The sequence below is a fragment of the Haliaeetus albicilla genome, chromosome 12 (assembly GCF_947461875.1).
Source record: "Haliaeetus albicilla chromosome 12, bHalAlb1.1, whole genome shotgun sequence".
NCBI classification, from domain to species: domain Eukaryota; kingdom Metazoa; phylum Chordata; class Aves; order Accipitriformes; family Accipitridae; genus Haliaeetus; species Haliaeetus albicilla.
This window is the reverse complement of record NC_091494.1, coordinates 8,238,156-8,249,344: the sequence shown is the minus strand read 5'-3', so window position 1 is coordinate 8,249,344 and position 11,189 is coordinate 8,238,156. Positions and strand designations below refer to the sequence as shown.

At 45.1% G+C, this 11,189-nt stretch overlaps 1 protein-coding gene and 1 long non-coding RNA gene across 4 annotated transcripts in view; both read left to right on the top strand.

The window, feature by feature from the left end:
* Positions 1–5,128: 5,128 nt before the first annotated feature.
* LOC138688001 (uncharacterized) lies at positions 5,129–8,327 on the top strand. The gene is made up of 3 exons (XR_011327031.1): positions 5,129–5,787; positions 6,346–6,474; positions 6,805–8,327. It is a non-coding gene; the product is annotated as an uncharacterized lncRNA (long non-coding RNA).
* Positions 8,328–10,521: 2,194 nt separating this feature from the next.
* UBE2Q2 (ubiquitin conjugating enzyme E2 Q2) overlaps positions 10,522–11,189 on the top strand; it is a 54,071-nt gene continuing 53,403 nt past the window's right edge. Inside the window, exon 1 of one of the 3 annotated variants that reach the window (XM_069797914.1) lies at positions 10,522–11,025. In XM_069797914.1, the coding sequence (XP_069654015.1) occupies positions 10,840–11,025 (186 nt within the window). In that variant the 5' untranslated portion in view covers positions 10,522–10,839. The remainder of the gene's footprint in view (positions 11,026–11,189) is intronic. The other 2 variants (XM_069797915.1, XM_069797912.1) reach the window with 2 other exon arrangements.

Genomic DNA, 11,189 nt, shown 5'->3' with positions numbered 1-11,189 from the left:
TAAGCTTTTGTGGAAATGAAAGCAGAAGGTTAATAAATGTGGCTGAGTCACAATTCACTTCCAGTTGAGAGAATCCTTGTAAACAAATCTTCCTTCTATTTAGGGGGCTCTACCAGTTGTTAAGTCACTGTGTGTTTCTAAAAGCTCTTCTTGTAAAAGGTTAAAATTTTGTGAATGGAAAATGGGTTTGAAAAATGTTACTGGCTTATCTCCTTGCCTGGAGAGGAAGGTATAAGCCTTTGTATAACTGCAAAGTTAAATCAATGAGTATACTGTTGATTTTGCTGATTCCAGAGTACCTGGACAAAAAGACAGAATCTAATATGTAAAAAAAAAAAACCCACTTCATTAAATGGCATGATTGATGTGAAGAATGAATAAGAATCTATGGTCAGCCATATTCACTCACAAGGCCAGCAGCCACACAGAAGGATAGTTCCCCAGATTAGTTGTTTGTTTGGGTTAATATTACTGTATAAATGTAGTTAATTTAAGCCCAGGTCAGCTCTCAAGAAGCTGAGAATGAGACAGGGAAAGGGGACAGCAAACCACTTTTCTGTCTTACACTTATGGGGCTCATGTTCAGTTTTGATACAGCTCATCTGAGTCTAAGTATTCATACTGCTTCAGTGTGTTCACTGTAGGCCATTGGAAGTGATGGATAAAATAGGATTGACTGTCCTGAATGCTTGAAAATAATTTCAGACCACAGAAAATGACCACTGCCTCCTTTTATTAGTATCTCTTCTTTTATCTTCAGGGTTGTCGACATGACGGGGGGCTTTTTTCTCCTCTCAGGCACGCAAACTGTTAAAACCCGCCAGTCTCGGTACGCCTGTACCTGCTTCTCCTCCCATGCCAGTGCAGTCGGGCAGGCTGCCCCGAGGGGTATCGCCTGGCCCGGGAGAGCCCTGGAGCTGAGCGGACCAAAATCCCTTCGGGGAACACGGGTTTCCAATCCTCTTCCTGCAGCAAAATCGCTTGGCGCTAGGTGGTAGTGTGTGCTCACTGAAAAATGCCGGGGTTGTGTCGCGGGGAAATTTAAAGGAGGGTTCGGATAGCTTAAAGAATCATCTCCAATTGTGTTAGCAATAGAAAAATGATTTAATAGAAATTTATATGAAAGTGTGACTTCACAGAATTCGATGGCAAGGTTTACTGTATTGCTTAGTAAATGGGTGAAATGCACTCAGGAAAATTAAATTAGAATGAAACTAAACATATATGACCAAAAATGTAACAGAGTAAAAGGGACTGTTACAAAGAATGAATTTCCTGTTATTTTTGCAAAGATTGGGAATGTGGGAAAGAGTAATGGAAACCCTCCGTTTGAGTCATGAGGTTCAGAGAAGACCCCCCTTGCTTTCTAAACTCCTGCTGGAGTCTAGGTGTGGCTGGATCGACTTCTAGTCCTAGATTTGGTCAATCGTTTATATCTGAACGGATTATGAGTATAATAGCTTAAAATTCATTCACAGTTGAACAAGATTCATGACAGTAATTTAAGTATAAATTTGAAAGTAATAATTTATAACATACATGCTATGATATATTTATCATAGACTACTACGCAAGCTTGCATAAAGACACTAAGAGATATGCATTATAAGGCAGTAAAAGAAAGTGAAAGAGAAAAAAGTGGTATACCTGTTAAAAATTCTCCTTGAGGTCAGTGAAAATATTCATGTAGAATGCTTCAGCATCTTTCTCAAATGGGCGAAGGGTCAAGACTCAAGGAGCGGAGAGAATCAGCCCAGGTCGTGTCAGCTTTCGGTGACAGACCTCTGATTTTTGCAAACAGGAAAGTTTGCGAGCTCTGAGAGGCATCCCAGTCAGACGGAGATGCTGATTGCAGCCTGCTGCAGTCAAGGAGAGCTCAAAGGGCCTCAGTAGAGCTGTTTGTAGGTTCGGGAGATGATTGACTTTTGTCATCAACAAATTGCTGGCATCCCAGATGCGCTGGGAAGTTCTGAGGCTTGTCTGAGAAAAACTTAAAACATAGGTAAGGTCTCGAGGTTGTTACGAGAACATGGCTGTCTATACTCCTGTCGCCCGCCTCCACTGGGCAGCAGGAGACCTTGAGATGTACAGCATATCTCCCTGTCTTAGCTGTGTAAGAGTTTCTGGTACAGTAAAGGGTCGCTTAAGTGCCCGACTCATTACACTTATGCTAAGACCTAGCAAGCCTTGCCGAGTTCGTAAATCAGCCTGGAGGGGGGAAAGAAATGCACCACCACAGGTTGCTAACAGGAACTGACAGAAATTCTCACCGAGGCCAGCCTTGTCAGGGCTGTTAATACTGTCAGGAGTGCAGGAGAAATTAAAATTGGGTTACCAGTGTGGCAAGACTTTGCTCTTTGAAACATTTGGGCCAGAGGAGATTTCTAAGCAGTCTCTAATCAACATTTCTTTCCTACAGCTCACCTTATCCAGCTTGCCCTGCCACCGTGAAATCATAGCCTTTTCCCTTGGCCTTCCCCATTATGCCCAACTTGGGCCACCCTTGTCCCTCCTTGGTGGCCACTCTTGGCAGCTCTTCTGCGCTACAGCATTGCTTCCTCAGAGATTTCCAGAGTCTTGTATGTCATCACGGCAGGAAGCTTGGAGCTAACATTCAGGTTGTACTTTCATCTTTCTGGTTTAATTTCATTTTTCTTGCTTAAATCCCCAGCTTTACCTGTATATCAATGCTAAATAATCCCTCTCTTGACTTAGTGCTCTCAGCCTGCAGATACTGGGAGCCAGAACACAAATGCAGGGCGAGGATAAAGATCCTTTAAAACTCCTTCCCTCCAGCCCTGTTCCTCTTCTCTTGTCCCTGTGGGAAGCTAGTGTATCCCTATTTAACTGTCCTTTAGTTGAAGTGTTTATGTAAGACTGGTTCTTCAATCCAGATAAATCTTCCTCAGCCAGGTAGGGGACAAGTTAAGACTCTTGTCTAGAGAAAAAAAAAATTGCCCTGGTGAGCTTATTGCCGCACTCTGCAGTCTTGATCCTGTGTTGTTCTGTGTTGTGCTAAAGTGAGTGTAAAAGTCAGATCTAGGTTTGGGGGTGTGAAGGAGAATCCTAATGAATGTTGGCTGCATTTAAGAAGCTAGCTCTAGTGTTTAGTCCTTTTAAGTCCCACACTTTGCTCTGATTTTTGATAATTTTCTGCCAAGATGACAGTTGCAGTGTTTTAGGTGCAATTTTGCCTCCTGTGTTTATCAAGGATCTTTATGGCAAACACCACTTAACATTATATGGATGCTGCTCTTAACTGCTTCTTGAATTTTTTGGACTGTTTAAATTTGATAGAAACATAGAGTAAAATACGATGTTCCACAAGTTTTCTAAAAGAGAATGACTAGAGGAAAGAAAGTGGTCCCCTTTCAGAAATATTGGAAAGACCCCAGTCTTAACCTGTCCACAAACCAGACCTTTTCTGTGCATGCATAGAATATACTGGACAAAAGATGGAATCTTATCTATAAAAAAATTTTCTTAAGTAGACAGATTGAATTAATGAATACAATAAAATATACCAGGCAGGATAGATTCTGAAAGCAGTCACAGGATCTGCTGTCTCCCCTAGCCAAAACAGGTGGTGAATGTGGGTGGAAATACAGAGAACCCTGTGGAAAATAAGAAATGTGGAGACATGGGAAGGAGCTGGGAAAGGGTGATTTATAGCATGAGACCAAGTGAGATGCAGTGTGATGGTGTTACAAAAATCCATAATTTATAGGAAACCAAGATTCACTAGGTTTGTCGCTTACAGATCAAGGAGTTGGGTTTTTCTACCGTTTCTGATTTTTCTACCGTTTCTGATTTTTCTGCACCTCTTAGGATTATTTCCTTGTTCTCTTTGTTATTAAAAATGCCTCTCTGTCATCTGATAATTTCAGTTTTCTAGGTCACTATGAAAGTCTTGATCTCAACTCTAACACAGCACTACCATGATCCACTTCAAACACACTAAGTACCTTTCCCTGCTCAGTAATTTGCTATTTATATTCCTTGTTCACAATTCTTAAGCCTTCTCAAGCTATGTGGGTGTTGTTATGTCAAGAGATGTGAATTAATGTTATATTCAGAGGTTTGTGATTCAGTCTCTCAAATGTTTGTTTAAAACCAAGTATGTTGCTTCTGCCACTTCCCTTTTACTCACTTATGTTGTAAATCCATAGGAGGTTCCCTTCCTTATGAACTCCAGGGCAAATATAACTGCTTGTGAGTCTGTTATCTTTCATCTGTTTTAGTGGCCTTTTTGTACTTAGAATTTGTTTCTAGCAGGAAAAGAGTCAGATTTACAGAATGGTAATTGGTGGGATCATTCTTTTCTGAGGCTTGGTCTTGTATTTGATTCTTTAAGACTGCCATTTTCTGTGGCTTTTTCTCAGGCAACTCCTCATACTTCAAGTCATCTTTATAATGGAAAAAAGGCTTATCTTTTCTGTTCTTTCAACTATAAAGGTACATGGGTTAGTTTCCAGATGTATTTCACAGTTCTTTTCAGTGCTGTATCTACCAAACTCGATTTTGTGTTTGATGTTTAAAAGTTACTAGATGCAAAATATGTAAAAAAAAAAAAAAAAAAATCCCATACCAGAGCTTGGAAGACCTTGACTTGTGGTCTATGGACCCCTGTGACCTCCAAATCGAAGAATGATTGAAAAAAATCACTGATCTAGCTCACCAATTTTTCAATTCCTGTGAGTACTGTGTGATATCTTGGTAAAGCACAGCCCGTCCTGTTGTGGTGATAGTGAGAAAAAAAACTGCTTATGATGTGCACTAGGAAGTAACTTAAGATCTGAGATTACCTGATTCACATAAAACCTTCAGCATCATCTCAAATGGATGTGCCACCTTTCATGCTGCTTCTCCAGGGACTGCGGCCCCTGAGCCTCCTTCCATCCTTCTGTTCCGTGTCCCCTGAGAGCATTCTCAGCACAGAGGGATGGACAACACCCCATGTATGGGCTCTGACAGCTCCAATGGCACTTTTGCCTGCTCCCCTCAAGCAAGGAGGGTGTTAGGGTAGGACGGCACATGGCTAGACACAGTGGAGTTGTGACTGTTTCAGTCTACAAAAAGGCTGTGAACAGGGCCTCTGCAGAGCTGGCCCCAGACTCAAGGTGTTTTTCCTCTTCTTAGACAGCTGGGCTCTGTTGACAAACAGTGTAAGCAGGACAAATCCCAGCACTGACACCAGCTCGCTGTGTAACTTTGATAGTCTCTTCCAAGTCTGGGTCAGAAATTAAGTTAGCTGAGTTACTGCAGTGCTAGACCATGATCGGGTTCTAAGATTGTCTATACACCCAGTTCTGCAATAACACTGTGTCCAAAAATTGTACCTGACTTTCCCCACCTATAAAATGAGGTTGCATCTTATGCCTGGTTTGGTGTGATACTGGTAGCGTTAGTGTTTGTGCAGCACTTTAGACATTCTGTTGAGGGTTTGAACAGGGCGAGTATTTTCATACGCACTGCTTTGTTCCCCAAAATCTAAACTTATCTATAAATATTAATAAGCGTAATTGAGAAACCCTGGATGGTATGGTTGCTGAGATGCATTTGATTTGTTTTCCAGGCTGACATGGTGATGTCTGACTGTGCTTGCAGAATCTGAAACAATAACTCTGACGTGCCCAGTTCATCTCAGTGCTAGCCAACTCAGATGCCCTGTGCTGATATTTTAAATATAGACATCGTTAGCTATTTCACTGCCTATCAAAATAGGAAAAAAGAAAGGGGATAAAGGAGCTGCACATTCAGCTGTGATTAACATTGCGTCTCAGCACTGTGAGTACTTGGAAAGGAAGGTGTGTTATCGTGCTCCACGTAGCTACCTCTTCTCTCACTCAGCTGGGTTTGGAAAAAAGAGATCATATTTTCCTTTTTCTCTAGCTTGTTCTGTTATTTTATTAAATGGCATGCCTCAGATATGCCTGCATGGTTCCTTATTGCTTTCATAGATGTGCTGTTCATCTGTTTTTAAGCAGCTATGTAAGCCATAAAGGAGAACACTAGGCATGTTCCCTCACTGTGCTTTTTAAAGTACACTCAAGGAGTTTGGTTTCTGATGTGTTAATACAATGGATTCTAATCCCCATCTGCAGCATTGCAAGACTGTGATTAACATGTCTTTGGTTCCTGTGGCACCTTTCTGCTAATAAATTAATTCCCTCAACTTTCATGTGGAATAAAAATATATCATTAACTTTGCTTTGCAGACACTATTCAGCTTTTGACTGTTCTGAAATATACACTGTTCAGTAATATATAAATATAGCCAGGACTACAAATCCACAAACAGTAATTGAAATCTTCACCAAAAGGTTATTGCTGTTTCCTGTATAGGATTACAAACCCTCTTCAGTGGCTGTGTAAAAACACCCTAAAGAAGGGACCTATCTGACTCCATTGCTGAGAGCCACAGGAATGGACTTGGAAGGACTGTAACTGAAAACTACTCTCGGACCATCCTGGGTAAAGCCAGGCTAGTTTTTAAAAAAAAAAAAATTTTTTTTATGTTAAAGTCATGGCCATAGAATTTGAGTGCCTGCAGACCCCCCCCCCGAGCCCTATCCCTGAACAGCTGGGCAACAGTACCACTATTTGTCCAACGCTGCTCTGGGATAGGTTGGTTTTGAAATGCCATTCCTTAACTGTTAAAGCCTTTAAAAGTAAAATAAGTATTTGAGGGACTAAGCAATCCAATGTCCACTGCATGCTGTGCTTCTTGAAACTGCGTTCTCCAGCCATTTCATCAGCTTTTATGCACTGATGTATGTTTTTTTTTCTAAAATGCTTTGAAAGTGGCTTAATTGTTGAAGCAATGACTTCTTTGATGCTGTGAGCTCAGAAGCTGATGTGAAAGCCTGGCTTTGGTAAGCAAGATGGTTTGGATTGTATCTTGGAAAAGCAGGCTCCTCTTGAATAATTCTGCCTTTGTCCAAGGTTTCAAGTAAGGTTCCTGCCTTATCGTTCTCTTTATGGATATCAGGTATTATTTGTCTTTTCTAGTCTCAGGTTCTGCTACTACCTGTGAAAAAGCTTAAGTGCCTGTTTTACCCCAGGATCTGCTATTATCAAACTGCATCATCCATCACTAAAACCACTTTATACTTCCTCCCATCTCATTAACTTTATCCTTTTCTTTCTCCTTCTACGAGGTTCAGGGTTACCAAAGATCCGGGCCTTCCTTATTTCTAAAATGGCAGCTCCCTTCTTTGGTGCCTGCCATTTCTCTCAGGAAAGTGACATCAGAATTAAAGAGAAAGACCCTTTCTAAGGGCTAGGCTGTAAATGAGAGAAGTGAGGTCAAAAAACAAAACCATAAACTATTCTCAGGGAAACAAATCAATAGGCACAAACACTCAACTGAACATACAGGAGCTTCACTCAGGGGTAAAGCTGGAAATACAGCAGACCTGGAAAAGGCATTCATAGGAACAGGACTAATATAAACAGAAGTTAATCTGTGCTCTGGAACATGCTTTCTTTAAGCCCCAAACAACTCTTGCTTTCATCAAAGCCCGCCCATCCTACATCTTTGTTCATTTCCTTCTTAATGGCTCGTCCTGAACTCACCTTTTCTTCAGTTCCTTGCTTTTTTTTTTTTTTTTTTTTTTGAGCTTTCTGTCTCACCAGGGACATGCCTAGCTGATATGTTGGAGACAGGACTGGCAGTAAATGCTAACGGGAAGGAAAATTTTGGTCTAAAGTGTTTGCCTTCTTTTTTTCTTGCTGGTTCTACCCAAGAAATTGATGAGGAATCTGCTGTTTTGTCTGATGGTTTCAGTCGAGGACTCTTACAAAACGTGTTATATTTCAATGAAAGGGAGGGAAAGAAACAAAGAAGGTTATGAAGGTGTGTTATCTTCATAACAGAGAGGTTTGGCCAAAGTTCAGATCCCTGGAAGCAGAAATCTAGCTGTATGATAGATAGAAAGAGGTTCCATGATGTTGAAGATGTACGTGCAGGAAGAAAGGTAGAAAAAAAAGGTGTTTACGGGCAATATAGATCAAGGGAACGTAAGAGCATCTGTAATTACTAGAATCTGATACAATGCTTCTGAGGGTCTTTACCAGGATTAAAATCGTTTATTACACAGAGATGTCAGGTATTCCTCATTTTGGTTTTTGGGAGACTCAGGATTTCCTGAGTCATCTTGTGACCAATGTGAGATTCATGTCAAAGCCCCATGGCAAGTCCCTGAAGGAAGGAACAGGAATGAGTCAGACATGACAAACAACTCTTTACACCTCTGAAGCAGCCTCTGTATTCCAGAGAGCGAGGCAGCCCCAATGTGTTCTCAAGGTCTTATCACAGAAATGAATTCACAGGCAACATCACAGCTTGCACAATGCCTACTAAATACAGAGAAGTGCACCAGAATTTAGAGGAGTGGTGGCTGTGCAGCTGCATGTTGCTTCTTGAAGCCTGCAACAAAAAGGCAGACTGAAAGAGCTGAGGAAAGTTCTAGACCAGACTTAAACAATATTTGGCTTGCAGGACACGCTTGGCTGATTAAGCAATTTGTCTGGCCTGTTGGATGGTCGGGAGACACCATGATGTTTGGATCACTGGGTGCCTGAGAGAGGTTCTCATGCCTTCCACCAGCTTGCCAGCTAGTGCAGGCGAGGCATCCCCCCAGCCAGCACATACGCACTTCCCGGCTGTGCAGCTGCCAAAAAAGGTGGTCTGTCACAGCCAGTGCAGAGGAGAGGGAAGGCAGATGGGAAGACAAGGAGAACGGAAGACCAGAGGTAGTGATAGAGGCAGTTCTGGTAAGGTATGACGAAATGTGCAGTTTGAACTTGCTAAGCCTACCCACCTATCTGCTGCAGTGAGCCATTCTAGGCCAAAATCCTATCGTATGAGGGAAATGGGGCTGAGTCATCAAATTAATTCCTCTGCTCTTTCATGCATCACATCATCTAACACCTGACAGTCTGATTTGTTTAGTTTTGTCTCTGATGTTCCCATAGAAATGCGCTTCCAGGCTCTCCCTTTCTAATAGGTATAGCCATCATTTTCTGCTGTTTATTTATAGCTAATTCACCCTTATACTTAAACCTTTCCTTATCTCTCAAAGGTCTTCACCTTGCCTGTTGATGCATCAACAGACAACCGTCATATCCACTCTCTTCACTTTGCAGGGCCATACAGTCTGAGGCAACACACAGTTCAGCCCTTCTAGGAAAGCTGAGTTGCACACACGGTATAACAGGACTCTTTCAATGATATCTGAAGAAAACAGGTCTTTTAACTCTGGACTTTCTGGTATCTTTCATTCAGAGTATTTAACCAGTGTCAATCCTTCCTGGCTTCTTTTGTAGCAAAGTGTGTTCTTTGCAGCTCTCTTTGCTGGAGGGATAGGAGATTTCAAGCCCGCAAATCAGTAAGACTGCCATATGTTTGGAGTTGGGCATGTGCATAACTGTTTTTCTGGATCAAGATTAGAATTCTCACCACTTGACAAGATTCAGCTTGTGGTTTGTGAAGTGCTGCCAGCTTCTCTGGATTTGAAGATTTATATAAAATATCAATGTAAAAAAAAAGAAAAGGCAATTACTTATTCCAGGTTTGTGTGTATGCGTGTGTGTACTGCATTAATTAAAAGCTGGTTGGGAAACAAGAAGGACGCTTTGCAACAATAGCGACAACATTACCTCTATCACAGTAACCTCTTTATGCTATGCGAGAGCTGATCTGTGTCCCAAAGATCTGTCAACTGTCTAGAGAAAAAAACCGAGATGGAAGGGGACAAATAAAGGTGCAGACATGATTTTTCCGGTGTCAGGAAGCTGACAGAAACGGAGGCAGCATCTCTTGATCCCTGGATGTAGCAAGTATTCACTTTACTCTGCTTTCATGCTTCCTGGTGCTTTTTTTTTGGAGGTGAAACGTTGTACAAACGATTACAGGGGAACTTAAACGCGACACTAGCACTTTTCCTCGGCCTCTGTATTGCTGCTTTCCAGCCTGCAGAGGTCAACACCAGGTTCTATTTGTACCGATCCGTCAGAAGTGTCGGGACAGGAATTCCTTGGTTTATGTCGGCGGACGTCTAGGAGTCCTGGAGGACTGACAAGGACTCCGAGATGACAAGCGCAAAACCCAAGCTGCAGTTTTTCCTCGGCAAAATAAAAGCGCGGCGAGAAAAGCGGACCGCGTGCCCTTCGACGGGGCTGAGCAGTAGAAGAGAAGGGAGAAACACGGGTAAGAAGCAGGTCCCCGCGTTTCGGCACCCGGCTGGCCGGGAGCAGGGTTGGGGCGGAGGGCTCCGAGCCGGGCTAGCAGAAGGGGCAGCGCCCGGGCAGGGGTTGGGGCAGGCGGGCAGGCAGCGGGGGGCCGTCGCGGCGCTGACCGAGGGCGCTGGGGCGGTCGCGTGGAAGGCGGGCGGCCCCGGGGGGGAGGAGCGGGGGGCCGGCCCGGCCCTGCCGTGCGTGTGTCCCGGGAGCGGGGCCGGCTTAGCGGGAGGAGGGCAGGGCGAGGGCGGGGCGGCTGGCGGGCCTGGCCCAGCCCGCCGGGGAGGAAGGGGAAGGGAAAGGAAGGGGGAGCGGGCTGCGCTGTTGCCCTTTTAAGCGAGCGAGTAGGTGCAGGAGGCTGGTACAAAGGGGGCTGCCGCCGCGCTCGCTGTCCGTCCCCGTCCGTTCCCCCCTCCCCCCCCCCCCCCCCCCGCCGGCTGGGGCTGCCCCGGCCCCCCCTCCGCCCTCCCGCCATCTTCCGCCCCGCAGGCGCGGCCGGGGCCAGGGTCGGGCCGGGCTGAGGCGGAGGGAGGCGGCGGCAGCAGCAGTAAGAGCGGGCTGAGGCGGCGCAGGCCCGGGCCCGGAGATGAGGCCAGGATGTCGGTGTCAGGGCTCAAGGCCGAGCTGAAGTTCCTCGAGTCCATCTTCGACAAGGACCACGAGCGCTTCCGCATCGTCTCCTGGAAGCTGGACGAGCTCCACTGCCAGTTCGTGCTCCTGCCGCCGCCGCCGGGTTCCAGCCCGCAGCCGCCGCCGCCGCTCACCATCCACTGCAACATCACGGTGCGGGGGCCGGGGGCGGCGGGGGAGGGCCCGGGCACGGCCCGCCCTCGCCATTGTCTGCGGGGCGCGGGGAGGGGGCGCAGCCGCCGCCGCGGGGGTGACTCAGCACCGGGGGGGGGACGGGGACGGGACCAGGGCCCCTCCGCCCGCCGCGGGGGGCCGGA